At 38.9% G+C, this 21319-nt stretch overlaps 1 protein-coding gene across 1 annotated transcript in view; it reads right to left on the bottom strand.

The window, feature by feature from the left end:
* The window catches only part of lamb2 (laminin, beta 2 (laminin S)), a 57926-nt gene that overhangs the window by 14838 nt on the left and 21769 nt on the right, over positions 1–21319 (bottom strand). Inside the window, exons 5-21 of the mRNA XM_083894686.1 lie at positions 18538–18611; positions 18182–18370; positions 16734–16797; positions 12157–12359; positions 10650–10770; positions 9570–9758; positions 8948–9127; positions 8740–8852; positions 6759–6838; positions 5799–5934; positions 5553–5711; positions 4723–4850; positions 4505–4637; positions 4219–4411; positions 3425–3568; positions 2041–2272; positions 721–887 (exon numbers count right to left, since the gene is read on the bottom strand). Of these exons, the coding sequence (XP_083750812.1) occupies positions 721–887; positions 2041–2272; positions 3425–3568; positions 4219–4411; positions 4505–4637; positions 4723–4850; positions 5553–5711; positions 5799–5934; positions 6759–6838; positions 8740–8852; positions 8948–9127; positions 9570–9758; positions 10650–10770; positions 12157–12359; positions 16734–16797; positions 18182–18370; positions 18538–18611 (2505 nt within the window). The remainder of the gene's footprint in view (positions 1–720; positions 888–2040; positions 2273–3424; positions 3569–4218; positions 4412–4504; positions 4638–4722; positions 4851–5552; positions 5712–5798; positions 5935–6758; positions 6839–8739; positions 8853–8947; positions 9128–9569; positions 9759–10649; positions 10771–12156; positions 12360–16733; positions 16798–18181; positions 18371–18537; positions 18612–21319) is intronic.

Below are 21319 nucleotides of genomic sequence, written 5' to 3'. Positions count from 1 at the left end.
AAGAACAACATCCTTTCTGACATGGGAGGGTAGTTTGCCACAAAACAGTCAAAAACGGAAAGGTCAGTGTCGGAGTTCCTTTTTTTTTTTGCTTACAATATGAAGTCTCACCATTAGGTGTCGCTAATGCTTCCACACTGGACCTCTCACTTTTCACCGATATTGCAGAATTATTGAATTTGAACGATTTCTTTGATAGATGGAGCAAAGCAGCTTTACAATAGCGGTTGTTTTTTTGGACTTTCTGGACCACATCACCCAGCCCTACTGTGATGTCATAGCCACTGTGATGTCATAGCCACTGTGATGTCATAGCGACTGTGATGTCAGTGACGATGATATGTCGAGTTACAGGAGGAAGATTTCTGAAAAATGTGCGTCACGCTGAAGTCATGCATGGACGTGTGGTTAAAGTGATGGTGGACAGAGAGGAGGGGAGGATGTGGGGGGGGAGGGGAGGGGTCAACCATCATCATCATCATCATCATCATCATTACTCACGCTTAAAAATGGTCACCCCAGAGCGTTTAACAATCCCTGTGCCAGTAATACAGGGGAAGGAGGAGGAAACAACAAACGACACAGGTTAACGTTCACAAACGTCGCTCTTACCTCATCGGGGTCACAGTTTGTACAAATACATCAAAGTATTCTTTAAAGTACTGCGGAAACGCGCTAAACTCACACTCTCAAAGACAGACGGCCATTTTGTGCCTTTACCTGTGTAGCCCTGGTTACAGTTGCAGACGACCTGTCTGTCGCGGTTGTCCTGGTAACAGGACGCAGCAAAGTGGCGTCCGCTGTTGGGGCCGTCGGGACAGGGACACGGACGACACTGACCGCCGGACGGCCCCAGAGCTGCGTTACCGTAGTAACCGTTAGCACACCTGCACAGACGACGGTAAAATAAGAGCTTATTACGGTTCGTAAAGGTTTATTTATAAGGATCAAGTGACAGAAAATTAAATTAAATTAAATTAATTCAGTCCAACTTTATTTATAAAACAAAACAATGTGCTGTACATCAGAGATAAATAAATAAAACGAATAAAACATAACAATGTGTGACATAATAGACATAAGAACAAACAATAAAACAATAAAATACTGTAGAAATATATAAAAACAACATAAACAATAAACAGGTCATTCAATAAAACAAAAAAAAAGACAAAAACCAAGTAGTAAAAAGCCAAAGAGTAAAAATGGGTTAAAAATTAAATTAAATTAAATTAAAATAAATTAAACCATTTTAAAAACATATTAAAAACAGTAAATATTACTCTTGCTCCTCTATAACAAAGAAACCACAACGAAATATCTTCGTATTGTTTATAAAACAATTTACAAAATATCGTAAGGACGTTGTCATATTTTTTAGTTTTGATAAATCTTACTGTTTTTTAACATTTAATCATCGACAACACAACAGTTTGTTGAACTCACTTTTCCTCTTAATTTTACCATAATATAGTTAAAAAACGTGTCATATTTAATTATTTTAATACATACTACTACAGAATGATTAAATTAAATTAAATTAAATTAAATTAAATTAAATTAAATTAAATTAAATTAAATTAAATTAAATTAAATTAAATGTGAAATACTCTCCCTAAAATAACATTTTTAAAAAGTAGTTTTTATCAAAGCAATGGGGGATAATAAAGAATATTACTTATACTACTTATTATTATTACTTTCCCGTATTTAGTGTCTGTGATAAACTTTGGCATGGATTCAGACAGAGGACTGGGACTCACTCACCTGTCACACTTGTCTCCTCCCGTGTTGTTTCCTTTATTTAGGTCTGTGATAAACTCTGACATGGATTCAGACAGAGGACTCGGACTCACCTGTCACACTTGTCTCCTCCCGTGTCTTTTCCTATATTTAGTGTCTGTGATAAACTCTGACATGGATTCAGACAGAGGACTCGGACTCACCTGTCACACTTGTCTCCTCCCGTGTCTTTTCCTATATTTAGTGTCTGTGATAAACTCTGACATGGATTCAGACAGAGGACTGGGACTCACTCACCTGTCACACTTGTCTCCTCCCGTGTTGTCTCTACAGTTGAAGCAGACTCCGGTCCGCTGGTCGCACTGATCCGCGTGGCCGTTGCACTGACACGCTCGACAGCTGGGGAAACCCCAGTGACCAGACTGACATCCATCACAACGCTGACCGAACGCTCCTGGACGACACTGACACTGACCTTTGACCTTATCACACAGACCAGTCACTGAGCCTTCAACGCTGCAGCTGCACGCTGAGAGAGGAGGAGAGAGGAGGAGAGGAGGAGAGGAGGAGAGGAGGAGGAGGAGAGGAGGAGAGAGAGAGGAGGAGAGAGGAGGAGAGAGGAGAGGAGGAGGAGACAGAGAGGAGGAGAGAGAGGAGAGAGGAGAGGAGGAGAGGAGGAGAGGAGGAGGAGACAGAGAGGAGGAGAGAGGAGGAGGAGAGAGGAGGAGAGGAGGAGAGGAGGAGAGGAGGAGAAAGAGAGGAGGAGAGAGGAGGAGAGGAGGAGAGGAGGAGAGGAGGAGAGGAGGAGAAAGAGAGGAGGAGAGGAGGAGGAGAGAGGAGGAGATGGAGAGGAGGAGAAAGAGAGGAGGAGAGGAGGAGAGAGAGAGGAGACAGAGGAAGAGAGAGAGGAGGAGATGGAGAGGAGGAGACAGAGAGGAGGAGAGAGGAGACAGAGGAAGAGACAGAGAGAGGAGGAGAGAGGAGGAGATGGAGAGAGGAGGAGAAAGAGAGGAGGAGAGAGAGGAGAGGAGGAGAGAGGGGAGGAGACAGAGAGGAGGAGAGAGGAGGAGACAAAGAGGAGGAGGAAGAGAGGAGGAGAGAGGAGGAGGAGAGGAGGAGAGAGGAAGAGAGAGGAGGAAGAGAGGAGGAGAGAGGAGACAGAGGAAGACAGAGAGAGGAGGAGATGAAGAGAGGAGGAGACAGAGGAGGAGAAAGGAGAAAGAGAGGAGGAGAAAGAGAGGAGGAGAGAGGAAGAGAGAGGAGGAGAGGAGAAAGAGAGGAGGAGAGAGGGTAATTTTATTAGGTACGACTGAAGTTCAAACCATTTCTCAATATAATTTGTGTTTTGACTGTTTTTTCTGTCTTAACGTCCATAAAACAGTCATTTTAAAGGATCTGACTGATAAATTAATCACAATTTTATGAATGTCTTATTTCATATTTCTAAAGTCAGAAAAAAGAGAAAATGAGCAGTGAGCAGCCGTTCTCTGGTTTACAGCAGAAGACCACACCGATACAGTCTGTATCTGTGCACTAACAGACAGTAGAGGGCGCCAGCAGCATGTACAGAGGTCATGGACAAAGTCTCAACACTAAAGAAACTGGCGACTGGTTTAAATGTTGTTTACTTTATAGATAAATAAAGAAGAAGAGAATCCTGGGAAATCTTTGAGTTTCTCACCGACGCAGCCTGACGGTCCAAAGCCGTAAGTTCCCGGCGCACACTGGTCACATCGTCGGCCGATCACGCTCGGTCTGCAGCGACACTGACCACCGCGAGGGTCACACAGAGAACTGACCGAGCCCTGAGGGTCACAGTTACAGGCTGAGGAGGACACACACACACACACACAGGAACGTCAGGCAAGAGCTTATCTGTCAATGAGTCATTCACATTCATTCAGGTCATTTATCAAACATCAAAACACATCAGTCTATTTTTTTTTCTTCTATCTTCTATCTTATCCACATATTTGTCCACTTACAAAAGTTTGGGGTCACCTATACAATGTGTTTGTGTTTTCCATAAAAGTCACTCTTTGATTGATCAAAAGTGCTTTTCCTTCAAAAAATAAGGACATTTAAAAAATTCTCAAAATTTAAAAAAATTCTCAAAATTTAAAAAATTCTCAAAATTTAAAAAAATTCTCAAAATTTATAAAAATTAAAAAAATTAAAAAAATTTCTCAAAATTAAAAAAAATTCTCAAAATTAAAAAAAATTCTCAAAATTTTAAAAAAATCTAAAAATTTAAAAAAATCTAAAAATTTAAAAAATCTCAAAATTTAAGAAAATCTCAAAATTAAAAAAAAAATCACAAAATTAAAAAAAAAATCTTTTTCCTCTATGTTCTTTTCTCAAAATTTTAGTTTTTTTCAAAAAAGTTTTCTCCAAATGTATTTTTTTCTTAAAAAAGTGCTTTTCCTTGAGCCCAGACTTTTGAACGGTAGTGTATATAAACGTAGGTCCACTCACGCAGAGCGCCGTCGTTGATGATGGCCGACATGCTGGTGATGAGTTTGGCGCAGGTGTCGCTCATCTGTGGGCGGCTCACGCTCTTGGCGCCCTCGTGACAGCGGTAACGCTCGTACGTCTGCTTCCTGACGCTGGAGGCTGCGTCGCCGGCGCTGAACATCTCCATGGAGGAATAACGTGGCATCAGGGCGATCTGGAAAAGACGAGGAGGAGGAGGAGAGCAGTAGATGTTTGAGTTTCTGAGGATTCTGGATAAGTCAGGTTTTTAACCGGCGAAGAATCTCACCGAGTCCACGAGGACGATAGCGTCGGCCGCTCCGTTGATGATGCTGTTGGCGTCCTGATAGCGTCTGAACTCAAAGCGGACACTGTACGTCACGCCTCGCTCCAGACACACGGGCTGAGGAGTGACCACGAACCTGGGACAAACACAGTCAACGCACACTGAAAACACGGAGCGCTGATGCGGAGCGGAGTGTGTGTTAGAGCGTTTAAACCGCTGACCTGGATCCAGCCGGCAGAGAAACGCTGAGTCTGTCGTCGTCTGGGATGGTGTTTCCACACGGACTGCTGGTCGGGATCGGACCAGGACGGATCACCGTGATCCGCACGTCCTCCCAGTCCCGAGGCATCTGAGCGACATTTATTAAAGGGTTCATGAGCTCATGCTGGACCACACCACTCACTCTCCCAAACCAAAGTCCATCGATAGAATCAACCTTTTTACACTAGCGTTCAAAAGTTCGGGCTCACTTAGAAATGTCCTCATTTGTGAAGGAAAATATGTTTTTTTTAATATAATATTTATGAATATAACACATTTTGAGAAAGAAATTAAAATTTTGAGGGAAAAAAATACAATTTTGAGGAAAAAAATAAATAACATTTTGAGGAAAAAAAAAATTGAGAAAAAAAAAATTGAGAAAAAATTAAAATTTTAAGCAAATAATTTTAACATAATATTAATGAACATAACAAATTTCGCGAAAGAAATTAAATTTTTGAGGAAAAAAAAATTAATGAATCATAATTACACTGCATTGATAATGTGGTAAAAACGTCTGTTTTTTTAATGATTTTCTCTGTGGACTTTGGTGTGGGAGAGTGAGTGGTTTACAAACTTTAGAAAAAGCTTTGTAACAGTGAGATAAAGCAGCAAAAATGTTTAGGCAGGATTAGGCAGGATTATTGTAAATAAATCACTGTGTGGATTGAAAATGATGAACACAAATTAAATTTACCAAATTAAAAACCCTTTAAATGCTTGATTTCACGCGTCTCTCTCTCCTCTTTTAGCAAAGATAATAAAAGCAAATGTACAAGACTTGACAAACCTGTGATTCATAGCGAATGAGCAGGTCATATTCCATGGAGTAAGGCACGTCAGTGATGAGGAACTCCAGGGTTCCGCCCACAGGCACTCGGGAAAACCCGAAGCCCGTCCATGAGGCAGGACGACCCTGCTGATGCTCCCTGGTTTCCAGTGAACAGCCCTTTAAAAAATAAATAAACAGTCTTTTTGAGCGATATTTCCCTCCTGGAGCGACAGAATCTCCACATACACACTGCAGTCGTCTCACCTGTCCCATTTTAGCTAACTCGGCCTCGTACAGGAAGTGATCCAGAGCCATGAAGAAATATCCAGACTCCACCTGAGAACACTGACGTCCGGTCATGTGAGTGCGGCAGCGACACTGACCGTTCTCCATGGAGCATCTGCAGAGATGAAGGATAACAATCATTTTACAGCTACAGTGTAACCACTGTACAGTTTTTTACAGTGTTTACGATGATGCTGCAGCTATAATTAACATTTTTAGAAATGTCCTTATTTTTGAAGGAAAAAAAGTGAATAAATAAATACATTTTATGAAAAAAACAAAAAATTTGAGAAAAAGCTAGTGTTTTTAAAAAAAAACTACTACTAAAAAATTACAATTTTGAGGGGAAAATATTTGAGAGAAACAATGTTTTGGAATATAATATTTATGAATATAACAAATTTCGAGAAAGAAATTGCATTTTTGAGAATAAATAAACACATTTTAAGAAAAAAATTGAAAATTTGTGGAAAAAAATAAAATTGAGGAAAAAAACATTACAATTTAGAATTATTTTTTTTTACAATTAAAAAAAAAAAATATTTGAAGAAAAAAATTTAAGAGAAAAAACGTAATTTTGAGAAAAAAATTCAAATTTTGATGTTTTGGAATATAATATTTATGAATATAACAAATTTTGAGAAAGAAATGACATTTTTGAGAAAAAATAAATACATTTTGAGAAAAAAAGTTAAAATTTTGAGAAAATAATTAAAATTTTCAGTAAAAATAAATACATTTTGAAAAAAATATTAAATTTTTTAGAAATGTCCTTATTTTTGAAGTAAAAGCAATTTTTTTTCAATGAATCTAACATTAAATGAATCATAAACACACTCTATACATTGTTAATGTGGCAAAAACGTCTGGCTTTTAATGGAATATGTACAGATGTGTATAGAGGTGTATGTGGAGCTGCAGCTCCACAGCGCCACTCACTGGTTGTCCAGAGCTCCTCCGATGTCACACTCGCAGCCTCTGCATCCGTTCAGGTCGTGGCTCAGAGCCCAGTGTTCTGGCTGAGACAGACACAGACATAGTGTTAGTCTATAGCCTCAGGAGGAACTTCTACAGCAGCATAAATGAGTCATAAATCTCATTTCCAGTTCTCTAATCCCATAAAACAACATTCAATCCCTTCATCACTTGATGTAAAACATGGGCGTTGATGACGTCACTCGTCGCCAGAACCAAACATTATTTCCATTGTTGACATAATTGTGTCTAAAACGAGACTTCACATGGTCAGGATCCACTTTCGTGGTCCAGTCCAGGTCCTGACCATGTTAGGCCTGCTCCGCTGTAAAGCCACACCGACCGGACAAGCTTTAAATCCTCCGCCGCTAAATTTAGACTCGCATTCCTGCCTCCACTATTCCAGGCTGAGAGAGGTTTGGGAGTCAGACAAGAGGCTGAATTAGAACAGACGACGGATCACAGCTGACATTTCAGGCTGAGACCTCAGCACATCGAGAATCAACGAGAATCATCGAGAATCTATGAAGCGGCACGAGTCAGAGATTTAAGTCCTACCATGCACAGACTTATATTCTATAGTATACATATACATATGTATACATACATATATATATATAAATATGTATACGTATACATATGTATACGTATATATATATGTATACATACATATACATATATACGTATATGTACACGTATACTATACATATATACATACAAACATATATGTACATATATACGTATACATATGTATACGTATATATATATATGCATACATATATACGTATACATATGTATACATATATACATACATACATATATATACATATATACGTATACGTATTTATGTATACATACATATATACGTATACATATGTATACATATATACATACATACATATATATACGTATATAAGTATACATATGTATACATATATACATACATACATATATATACATATACGTATATGTATATATAATATACATATACACATACAAACATATATATACATATATACGTATACATATATACATACATATATATATACGTATACATATGTATACATATATACATACAAACATATACATATATACGTATACATATGTATACGTATACATATGTATACATATATACATACATACATATATATATACATATACATATGTATACATATATACATACAAACATATATATACATATATACGTATACATATGTATACATATATACATACATACATATACATATATACACATACGTGTACGTATATATACGTATACATATGTATACATATATACATACAAACATATATATACATATATATGTATACGTATATATATACGTATACATATATATATGTATACGTAAATATGTATATATATAACTACACATATATGTATACAAACATATGTATATAAACACACACACATATATATATAAATTTACACATAACCCATATAGTGTATAGTATATATAAGTGTTTTTAAGTGTGGACACCATCTTGGCAGCCATCTTGGAATCCATCTTGGGAACTCGTAATTTCCGACTTCAACTGGAACGCACTGTTAGCTCCAGGAAACCATGACACGATAAAAACTATCACAGCAAAGTCTCTGAAATTGGTGTTGTGTTCTTCACCATAGAAAGGAAAAATCTGCTGACTCATGTGTTAGCATTAGCTGTTAGCTCAACAAGAGGGAGGAGGAGGAGGAGGCATCGCGTACGGACAGAGCGACGAGTCTGAGATCGGCTCGTCAGCCTGACAGTATGTGTCCACGCACGAAAATCGTCATGTTCTCCTCTATATGTGACGTCATGCGGAGAATCTCAACACCGATCGTCGCTAATTCTTCAAACTTAGCGTCTGTGCATTGACTTTGTACATAAACAATCAGAGAAATATTAGTTTGAACTTGAATTTCGGAGAAAATGAAAGGACGTCTCACCAGACACTTGTCACAGCTGCGTCCAGTGACGAGACGTTTGCAGAAACAGTCTCCGCTGACGGGGTCACACTGAGAACTTCCTGTTACTGTTCCTCTGTTGTCGCACCAGCAAGCTGGAGAGGGGTTAAAGGTCAAAGGTTAAAGGTTAAAGGGGGCGTGACTTAAACAACACCACAGCTACTGCATCCATGACCACGTCGACACTCACGTTGGCAGCCCTGAGGATTATCAGCGCTCAGGCCGAAGAAGCCCGTTTTACACTTGTCGCAGCGCGGACCCTCGACGTTAGCTTTGCAGCGACACTGACCTCCCAGCATGCCGAGGGACGGCGCCGTGTGGCTGTCGCAGACGCCGCCGTTCAGAGAGCCGTCAGGGTCACAGTCACAAGCTGCAGGACGGACAGGTCAGTTTACAGTAGTGATGTATTGAAGTCCCTGGATTAGATTTGATCAATCATTTGGGGACAGCAGTAACAGTAAAAACTTAAAAAATCTGTTTAAAAAGAAATCCATAAATGATTGTCAGGTTCTTGTGATGAAATCTTAAGTAATATAAGGTGAATTCAAATGGAAATACAGAGTAAACATTCAATAAATACATCAATAACGAGTGATTGACGTAGTGTCTCTGTTTAGAACTGGGATTTACTCGTGACAACAGGACCCTGAAGGCATCACAGACTGTTGGATGTTGGATCCACGATGGTTGGATCGTGTAAATCAAGGGAGCGGTCGTTTGTGTTGAAATGGAACAAAATGCAGACAAGAATAAAAACCAGGACGCAAAGTTTATGTGATGGTAAACGATAAAACATTGGAGGTGAAACTCACCGACGCAGACTCGTGGGTCTCTGATGTCCTTGAAAGGGTCTTTGTAGTAGAAAGGTTTGCACAGGTCACAGTTACGACCCACAGTGTTGTGTTGACAGTTATCACAAACTCCACCGCTGACGTTTCCCGTGGACAAGAACACGGCCATGTCGAAGTGACACTGGTCTGAGTGGCTGTTACAGTTACACTCTGCAACACAGATTAGGGTTAGAATGAAAAGGTTAGAAAAAGTACTTAATACATTCATTCTTTTACATTTCTAGGTTTTTCTAAAAAGGTTTATATCCTAAATAAACTGAATACGTTCAGTCTGAAACACTCTTTGTTACTTTAACCTCTTTGATAATTTTTGTTTTTGAGATTAAACTCAGCTCCCTGTCAAAGTGTATTAGGGCAAATGGATCATTTCCTGAATTTCAAAAATTCATTAAAATTATTCCTTAAGAGATTTGCAAATATTTTCAACAGAACCTCGTTCAGGGTGATGCCGACTATTATGATGGTAAATGTCAAGTCATTCCGAGATACTTTTTGTTTTTGAGAAGAAAGTCAGCTCACTGTCAAAGTGCATCAGAGAAAATGGATAATTTCCTGAAATTCAAAAATTCATTAAAATTATTCCTGAAGAGATTTGCAAATATTTTCAACAAATCCTTGTTCAGGGTGATGCCGACTATTATGATGGTAAATTTCAAGTCATTCCGAGATACTTTTTGTTTTTGCACTTTTAAAGTGCATCAGGGCAAATGGATGCACTTTAATTTCCTGATTTTTAAAAATTCATTAAAATTATTCCTTAAAAGATATGCAAATATTTTCAACGGATCCTTGTTCAGGGCGATGCCGACTATTATGATGGTAAATTTCAAGTCATTCCGATATACTTTTATTTTTTTAGATTAAACTCAGCTCAGTTTGTAGCATACCACATCAAATTTCACACACTTTTGCGTCACCGTGTGCCTGCAGATTTCCACCCAAAGACGCTCGTCTAATCGCGAAATAAAAAGTGGCAACGCAACGACCGCTTGTGATCGGATCGTTGTCGCGTAAAGCTATAGTGTTGTAATGTTCGCTCACTCTTGCAGGCGTTGGTGTTGCGTCCTTCTGCAGGTTTCCACGGCAGCTCGTTGTGGAAGTCGTCACAGCGCTCACAGTTCAGGCCCTTGGTGTGATGGTTGCACACACACCTGCCATGAACCTGAAAAACCCATACGGAGAGAAAGGTTGTGTTGAAAGGCTACAGTAAATCATCAGACCTTATTTTTCAGCAGAAACAAGAACGTAGACGCGCGCGTTTCCCGTCACTAGTTGTGTAGTTTCACGCAGCAGGAAGGACAACAAACTGTGGAAGATAACAAGTGTTCTAGAAGAACTTATCGGTGTTGATGGCGTTGTGGCTAAAAGCTTAAATCTGAAGATGACGCCAAAGCAAGCGTCCATGTTTCTGTTGTTGAAAATAAACCTTCAGGAGATCAGAGTGTCAGAGATGAAGGTAAAACCACATTAATAAATAAATGGAGGCTTAACTATTTTTTTATATAATAATTAATAAATGTATATTATAATGTAATAAATATTATGAATAAGTGCTAAATAAACCCATGATATCCTCAATGTGTCCAAATGAGCTCAATAATAAAGAAAAAATGCCTAAACTATTTTTTCTGTGTTCACTAATAAGTTAACCAGTTAACTTATTATGTAACTATTACCAATCATAGCCAAAGTAATAATGATTGTACTTGTAGATAGTTGTTACATGAATCATTGTACAACATTTGAAGGCAATATCTCCATCAGTCTGGAAGATAAAGCCCAAAATGTGTTTTTAGCATAATAAATTAATTCATTTGCTAATTAATAATAAAGCTACAAAGATAGGGATAATTCTCAGGTGGTATGTGATGCCCATGCAACATTTGAAGCCAATACCTGCAATACTTTGGAAGATACAGGCGAAAATATGGTTTTTATATCATTAATTAACTAATTAACTAATTAATAATAATGGTAGACAGCTCAAAATCAGTAGGGATCATCTACAGGGGGTATGTGACCCATGAAAAAATAATAAAAAATTAATCTCAAACGCCTTTTCAGTTATCGCGGCTAAAATCTGCGGACCATAATATCCGAGCGCGTTTCTCGCGGATATTATGAGCCATCTCTACCATTTGGTGTAGTTGTGTAACGAAAAAAAAATCCACTAGATGGCACTGCGTCGTTTCAGAGGAGTTGTAAAGAATTATGTAACTTAATTCAGCAAAAATAAATCTTATAAGGGTCAAATCATTTTTTAAAACATGCTCTACCAAACGGTTGACTTGTCATTTTACGGTAAAGGTAGAGAAGCTAGCTAATGTTGGTACAATGAGGGTTAAAATTATGACTTTAAATTATTGCAATTAAGAAATTGCGCTTAATGTTCTGAATGTTGCACTTTGGTAGAGGACTGTATCTGAAATACTGTAGGGTCTAATTTAAAAATATATATTGATTGTTGTTATTGTTATCAAAAGTGAATAAAAAAATGCAAACAAATACATGTTTTTCTTGGTGCTCACATCATCTCATCATCACTCACCATCCCTTCGATATCGTCCTTGATGCCGTCGATGGGCGCGCACTCCGACGCGTGGCCGTAGCAGAAGCAGTTTCCCCGTATGACGAGCTCGTACATGGCGTAGTAATACTTCTCCTTGATCTCGGCTCTGGGGTCCAGCAGGTTGTCTCCCAGTGTGTGGAGCTTGGTGAAGTTCACTCTGATGTTGGTGATCTTCAGCTGGCCTGATGGAAACAGGACGGAGATACTGTAAGTGTGTCGTGAAGTGAGATGACGATCATTCAAAGGCTGGAATTTCATAAATTTTTTACTAAATTCCCAGAAGATATCAAATCTCACATCCAGACTCCTCTGCCTCCCTCGTGGTTCCTTCCTCCTTGTTAATCTGCTGTTAGAGTCCAGCTGTTAAAATCACTACAGTCTAGAAGTGACCACAGACACTTTACAGAGATAGAATCAGATTTTAGCCACTTCACAAAAGGCTCTCTAAATAAAACACACACCTACTTGAGTCTACGGTATCTTAACAACACGTTTTCCACGTCATCTCAACATTAGACAGTCTTTTCAAACGGGAAATGTAAGTTTGCTCACGTTCACGCACCAAACTCCATAAAGAAAACTGTCTGCCTCCATCACTGAGTCGTAACGTCTTATTTATGAGACTTCAGTGTTTTAAAACCTTCATTTGGCTTCATCTCAGTGACACAAACTCAGAAAAATAAGCAGCAGTAGACCAGCAGCAGCTCCTGGAGCTAAAAACACTTAGGTGCTGGAGAGTGAGTGGTTTACACACTTTCATTTCTGACTGTACACTCTATATATACAGTGCTCAGTAGAACCATATATAGTTCTTCGGCTTGTCCTCATAGGAGAACCCTTTTTGGTTCCACCTGGAACCCTTTTGGAGGGTTCCACCAAGAACCCTTGAAAAACCCTTTCTTCGGTAAAGGGTTTCTCCGAAGCAAATGGTTCCAGGTAGAACCTCAGCCCTTGTAGAAGGACTGTTTTGGAACCCTTATTTATAAGAGTGTTCACTCTTAGAAATAAAAGAGCTAAGTAGAACCAGATAAGGTTCTTCGGCTTGTCCTCATAGGAGAACCCTTTTCGGCTCCAGGTAGAACCTTTTTATAAAGGTTCCACCAATAACCCTTTTAAAACCCTTTATTCAGGAAAGGGGTTTTAAAGGGTTCTCTGGATCAAAATACTGGAACCATTAGTGTTACCAAGAACCCCTTCCCGAAGAAACGTTTTTTTCAGAAGCAAATGGTTCCAGGTAGAACCTCAGCCCTTGTAGAAGAACCCTTTTGGAACCCTTATTTCTAAAAGTGTACTTGTCGCACAATAACTGACGAAATAAGCGCAAAGTAAAAGTAAATGTGCCTTTATTCCTACACTCTTAGAAATAAAAGTGCTAAGTAGAACCATATAAGGTTCTTCGGCTTGTCTTCATGGGAGAACCCTTTTTGGCTCCATGTGGAACTTTCCACCAAGAATCCTTTTAAAACACTTTATTCAGGAAAGGGGTTTTAAAGGGTTCCCTGGATCAAAATACTGGAACCATTAGTGTTACCAAGAACCCTTTCCCGAAGAAACGGTTTTTCAGAAGCAAATGGTTCCAGGTAGAACCTCAGCCCTTGTAGAAGAACCCTTTTGGAACCCTTATTTCCAAGAGTGTACTTGTCGCACAATAACTGAAGAAATAAGTGCAAAGTAAAAGTAAATGTGCCTTTAATCATACACTCTTAGAAATAAAAGTGCTAAGCTTGTCCTCATAGGAGAACCCTTTATGGCTCCAGGTAGAACCTTGGGCGAAGAACCCTTTTAAAAGCCTTTATTCAGCAAAGGGGTTTTAAAGGGTTTTCTGGATCAAAATGGTTCTTACTGGAACCATTAGTGTTACCAAGAACCCTTTGCCAAAGAAAGGGTTTTTCAGAAGTTCCAGGTAGAACCTCAGCCCTTGTAGAAGAACCCTTTTGGAACCCTTATTTCTAAGAGTGTAGACAAACATAGTTGTCATGATATCATAGTGACGTTCAAACACAGGGTTAGTGAACTTCAGCATCCCGACTTTCTGCGCCGTCACATAAAGATGAATAAAAGGGTTCATGTGAGAACCCACAGTGTTCTGCTGTTCGGCCGCTGACCTTATCTGCAGTAACATGATCTCTAATCCCTGCAGCTCCACCACACTGAGCCACTGTGTGTTCGTGCTCATGTCGTAACAGTAGACTGGAAAACTCAGGCCTCTGTATCTGCTGCAGCCTAAAAGCAGCTTTGAACAGGCCGAGGCCTGAAACCCTGCGTATATATATGTCACCACTCCTTTATACGTGAACATAAGATGTAAAAAAAAAAAAAAAGTGTGTGTTCTCAGTTGATAATCATGTGTTTTCTGCCTGACTGAAACTCAGTCATTAGGGTTCAAACTCCAGGGATCGTGAAGCTATGAGAGACCAAAGTTACCATCATCCTTTAAGACGGTCATTCGCTATAACTGGGTCAGGACCCTGAGATGAGTCCCAGGAGATCGCAGGGATTTCAGGCTTTTACTTAAAGCTGCGGGAACCTCGATTGTGCCCTGTGGACTTCTGGGTAATTACTGAAACAGGGACGTCGATGACCGAGTTCTGTCCCACGGCCACAGGAAGAAAGAAAGACTACGATGTTTTCTACAGAGCTTCAGTAAGTTAACTGTTGTTAGCGTCTTTTAAAGGAGCAACAAAACGACGGCATCCAACACAACAGACAACAAAGGAGGACGCCCAGCAGCTCGCTCAACAAGACATCGACGACCGTACCAGACCATTTTACTCTGGTACCTGAAGGATACCAAAGAATGGAAAAATGGAACTGAACCATTCCACTCGGAATCTGTGTGAAGCTGTCTTGCTTTACTTGAGCTGTGTGCTTCTTCGGGAAGGAACGTAGGACGAAAAGACCCAAAAAACTAAACACTGCTACTGTAGAACTTTCCAGCAGGTGAAACCGTATGCGTTAGACGTTATGAAAAAGGGTGAATTCCAATTCCTTGCTTAACCCTCAATCTCAAAAATGCTCCCTCTAGTGCAAGTGCTGTCCCGATTCTCAGAAAAATTAAGTTGAGGGGCAAGTTTAAGGGCTGTGAGTACGCTACAAATGAAGTGTTTTCTTTGTTAATAGAGATATAAAAATGATCTTAGTTCAGGCCCATATTATGGATTACTGACGTCATTGTTGCGTAACATTTATTTTTATTTTACGATCTTTTGTCAATAGTCGGCCGGTGTGGTTTACTTTTCAATAAGTCGTGGTGTGTGGTAACTGTCAGCTGAATATTTGTATGAGTTCCATCTTATAACTAACTGACAACCTAATAACTTGACTGACAAACGGATCGGAATAAATAATCCTGACGTAAATGTGTTATTCTGCCCCCTACAGTCTGAAGACGTATCTGCATTTAAGGGCTGTCCCATTTCCAAGTGACAAAATAACCCTCAACACTTGGTTTTGAGGGCCAGTTAAGATTAAGGGTTAAGATAGGAATTGGAATTGGCCCTAAGTCCATGGAGCATGTGCAGTTTGTAATCAAAGCGCAGTCGTCACCAAAGCTTCGTTTCGTTATACGTGAACCTCTAATTTCCGTTCTTTTAACTGTAACCGATCGTCAGAACCTGTACGCTTTGTCGGTTCACGACCTGTTAGTTAGTTTGAAGTAGTGTGCGGAATAAAACTTTCGTAAAGAAGCTCGAGTTGTCCGCCCTTCCAGAGGGGAAATGATTGAGCTGAAGACAGCAGCCAGTAAACATCTGGACAGCTACACTGATGTGTGGTGCCGATCCAGGCTGGATCCGGATTATCTGAACTCATCTGAAATGACGACGACCATCCGTTTTAAGCTCAGAAAAACTGTGATGGACAAATGCTTAACGTTGGAGATGGAGAAGGTTCGAGTCAGGGTCGTGACTGGAGTTATTTTCCTCCAATTTAGAAGAGGAAATGCTTCAATTCAGAGTTGGCAGGTGATTCATCGTCTTGACAACCGCCAAGAGAGTAAACTCTGATGGTTCAGCTGTGAAAAAGGTCATTTACATCGAGACATTTACAGAGAGAACGAGTCAACGTCTGCTGCTGCTGCTGCTGCTGCTGCTGCTGCTGCTGCTGCAGCATCGACAAAACAGAGCTTGGGTTTCTGGGTAAAACTCTAATGTCTTGCCAGTCTAAACATGAAGACTGTGTGGGAGTGAAACAGCTGCTGTTCACATCCCTCTCTCCATGACTTCCACTCAGCAGGGCCATGTTTCACACCCCAGAGAGACGAGCCGTTACAGCCCATAACCGTGTGTCACAGCTGGATAACAAGAGCTCACTGTGTCCGGTTTGATGCGAGGTGACAAATGTGAGTAAAAGAACCATGAAAACAAAAAGTGTTACATGGTTTTCTTGGAGATTTCTGTGAGGCCGTATATTATGTGATCGGCCACTGCTGCTAAGCTCTTTAAAAGCCGTACTTGACTCGATTTACGATGTGACGATGAGGTTTCTGACTCAGTCATCAGCGTGACAGTGGTGTGGATGTTCTTGGCAGCAGGAACCAGGTGGTTAGTGTGACTCACTCTGGATGCTCGGGCTGTACGGATCCTCGATCCTGATGGCTGGATCCAACACTCTGTAGATCACCTACGCCAAAGAGAACACATCATTAGCATTAGCATTAGCATTAGCATTAGCCTGAAAAATATGCTTCAGATATTAAAAATAAAAGTAGACGTAAAATAGACTTTATATTGTGATAATCAAAACCAAGCCACACTCATAGACCTTAAGCTTTATCTTATGAAGCTTTTATCCCAAACCTTTCTCCCTTTGATTGTTTTGGGTTTTTTTTACTAAATATTTTAGTAAAATATTTTAAATGCAGAATCTGTAGAAACGACGCTCTTAAAGTGATACATCAGGTGTTTTAAGTGTGGTTATATGAGGTCCTGACTAGTGCTGTCAAACATTAACGCATCAACGGCGTTTAACAGCGTCAACGTTAACGCGTTTCCATGACGACTGATCGGAAAAAGACACGCGTTACGTCATGTTTACGTGACTCCCGATTGTTAAAATGAGTCTTAAAATGAGTAATGGTAACCTTGAAAAACAGAGGCACACATACACAGTACACAGGTTAGCGCTGCTCTTTTTCGTTTAATAAACAGACCGCTCCGGTTACACTGTAGGCTAAGGCTAACGGCGCTAAAAGGAGCTAATGCAGCTAACAGAGCTAACTGGTAAACGGTGCCTGGACTCTGGTATCGCGGCACGTAAACATGTCGTCATGCGCGTCTTTTTCCGGGTCAGTCGTCATGGAAACGTGTCGCCCGCTAACAAGCGTTAAACTTTTGCATAACATTGCACCAAGAACTAGCTTAAAACGAGGCTAACAGGAAAGCAGGAAAAACAGATTTTAATCACTTAATAACAAAGGGCTAACTTCATAAAACATAAGTTTGCTGCTTTATCTCACTTTTTCTGACTGGAAACAGAAGTTTGTAAGCCGCTCTTTCTCCTGCACCAAAGTCCATTGAGGAAACCAGCGTTTTTAGCTCGCTGTGACACAGCAGCTGCTGCTCTACTGCTGCCTCGTGTGGTCACTTTGTGTCACACGGGTAAATCTGACTGAAGGATTTAAACACAGGAGTGTTGGTGCAATGGACTTTGGTGCAGGACAGTGAGCAAAAAAAAAAACTTCATTTATCCCAACATTAGACAAACTTTTGTCTAATGTTGGGATAAAGCAGCAGAAAATATACTTAAGATATCATAGATTTGAGCAGGTGTAGATTTTATTATGTGAGGCTTTAAATAATTGGCAAAATTTGTTGCAGGGGCTCATTTTCCTAAATATATTCAGATTCAAATTCAAAGAACTTAATTTTCCCGTTAGGAACTTCACATGTGGAACCAATGCCTTAAATTTATGGCCATAAAATTAGATGTTAAATATTGTTATTGTACCAAAACACCTTCATTTCACCTGGAAATCAATCAAAACAGTGAAAAAATTTCCACTCACCTCCCCCTCTGTTGACGGCTCAATATCAGAATATCGCGTCTCACAGATGACGTCGTTAATGTTGCGCAAAGGACCCTGGGAGATTCTGGGGAACGTGGTGGCGCAGTCGTGAGAAAAGTAGCGGTAAATCTGCCAGGTCCGACCGAAGTCTGACGAGCGCTCGATCAACATGGCGGCGGGACGGAAAGTCTGAAACGGAAGAAGAAGGCGTCGCGTCACGGCGAGTTCTCTGGAAACGTGATCATCACAACAAGGTTCCTCACGATCGCAGTAACTGCGAGCGGTTGTTTTCCTGCTGCTTGTAAAGCGACGATGAAACAGCCTGAGGTTTTATATCGTGATTGTTTTTCTTTTACCTTGAAGGTCATGATCAAGTGGGTGAAATGGAACTCTGCTTCCAGATCCAACTGGACAAAGACTTCAGATTTACCTAAAAAACACAAAACAGACACAGAGAGAAGTATTTTAACTACATTAGTTTAGTCATCGGTTTACCACACATCATTAAAACCAAAATAAATGATTATATGGAATAAACACAATATGCCAAATTTATGTGAACTTCTAATAATGAAAGATATAGATATTTTATAGGATGCTCAGTGTTGGTATATGAACACAAATGAAACCACATCGTAGGCTGTTTATTTTGTCTTCATTGGAGCAGAATACTGTTTCCAGAGTTGTAGTATTATGTTGTTAAAATGGCAGTTTAGTCGTTTTATAAGACGTAAACATTAGTATTGGTACACAAGGACACAATAAAGCCAGTATCTACAGTAGTCATTGCTACTAAGACATTTACCTTTTTTACGTAGTACTCATTGAGACAGCCACCTTAATTTGTTTAAAAAAAAAAGATGATGTAATATTTTTTGAAATTTTAACCCTTTAAAGGTCCATGAAATACATTTCAAGGAGTATTGATAATAATTACACGCACACAAATACATATATATATATATATATGTATATATATATATATATATGTATATATATATATATATATACATATATATATGTATATATATATATATATACATATATATATATATACATATATATATATATACACATGTATATATATATATATATACATATATACATATATATACATATATATAAACATATTTATACATATATATATACATATTTATACATATATATATATACATATATATACACATATATATACATATTTATACATATATATGTATATAAATATATATGTATATATATGTATATATATATATATATACACACATATATATATACATATATATATATACACACATATATATATATATATATACATATATATATATACACACACATATGTACACACACATATATATATATATATATATACATATATATATACATATCCCAGTAGAACTAGGAACTATTAAGGGTTAAAATCCTCTTTTTACATCATTGATTCTCTTCCCTTTAAACCTCCCAAGAAAATGAATTGTAATGAGCCATAAAAAGTCTTGAGATAGTGAATAAAAATCAGGTAGAACACAGATTGGCTTGGTCTGGACACTGTCGAGCTAAAACGTCCACAGTGGCTGTTTTTGTTACAGCGAGTAAAACAATGAAGAGTTTTTGAATCAAAACAACGTCCCTGCGTGTGATCTAATGTACTTAAATGAGCACAAAAAAACTGCTTCACAAGTTATTAGGTAATATTAGCGATTAAAAAAACATCTGCATTGTTGTTTAGTCGTTGTTTTAGGAGGCTTAAAAAGAAAAAAAGGTATTCAAATTTCACCATCGTGAGTGGAAAACATCCTCCCTTTGTGTACAGATTCTACGATTATTGACTAAACACTCTTGTAACCGTGTAACATCTCTACATCTGTGTATTTGTCTGACAGATTTATGGAAAACGGTCAAACACAAAGTCACCATGCTGAGAATCAGTTGGCGGACGAAGTGAATTTAATTGACTTTATCTCCAGTTTCTACAGACTTTCTTTTCACAGTAGTTGTCATGTCTTGAGACCAATGAACCTGCTTCATTAGCACTCGTATTCTACGTCTACCTTTCATTTATGACAGAACTGTCGATGAACACAGTCGTTGTGTTGTGTTGTGTTGTGTTGTGTTGTGTTGTGTTGTGTTGTGTTGTGACGGTAAGTGAAGCAGCCGCTGGAAAATGTCCATCTCCACTGGAAAAGACATTGAGTATTGGCAGCAGACAAACGTCGTGAAAAGCCCACACACACTTCCTGAGCTGAGCTCTGAAAGGACCAATTACACTCATGTTCTTTGTCGAGTACAACGCCGGGAGGACTTCCCCTCCATCGAGACCATAAAAACACTTCAAATCTGCGCCTGTGATTTTAAACGAAGACGACTCACAACACCAGCTCATATCAAACTGTTCTCAGACGCTGCCACAATTACATGTTTTACCAAAAACACCGTCCTGCTCTCATCCCGCTTTCCTGGGGGAATCCCCACAGTTAACATTTGCAGGTGATGAAAGAGTGAATGTGTGTGTGTGTGTGTGTGTGTGTGTGGCACTCGCTGCTTCATGTAGTCATTGAAAAGACATTTATACTGACAGGTGTTTGTGAGTGTGTGTCTGATCAAACCAGCTCAGATTCCAAGTAGAAAACTTCAAATGGAACGGACATCGTTGGTTTTCTGCTGGAGTTTGAGCATTGAGGAGCAAACGGTAACAGCAGTGAGTAGAAGGACTTTTCCTCACTGTATGTAGAGTTGTAACGTGGCCATTAAAATGCAAAATGTTCATGTTTGTGACAAATTAAAGGTGAGATAAGGTAAGGTAAGGTAAGATAATGTAAAGTAAGGTAAGATAAGGTAAAGTAAGGTAAGATAATGTAAGGTAAGATAATGTAAAGTAAGGCAAGATAAGGTAAAGTAAGGTAAGGAAAAGTAAGATAAGGTAAGGTAAGGTAAGGTAAGGTAAGATAAGATAAGGTAAGATAAGGTAAAGTAAGGTAAGATAAGGTAAAGTAAGGTAAGGAAAAGTAAGATAAGGTAAGGTAAGGTAAGATAAGATAAGGTAAGATAAGGTAAAGTAAGGTAAGATAAGGTAAAGTAAGGTAAGGAAAAGTAAGATAAGGTAAGGTAAAGTAAGATAAGATAAGGTAAGATAAGGTAAAG

Source organism: Microchirus variegatus (genome assembly GCF_963457635.1).
Source record: "Microchirus variegatus genome assembly, chromosome: 9".
NCBI lineage: Eukaryota > Metazoa > Chordata > Actinopteri > Pleuronectiformes > Soleidae > Microchirus > Microchirus variegatus.
Note: the sequence above shows the minus strand (reverse complement) of the source record. Positions and strands in the feature narration are given on the sequence as shown.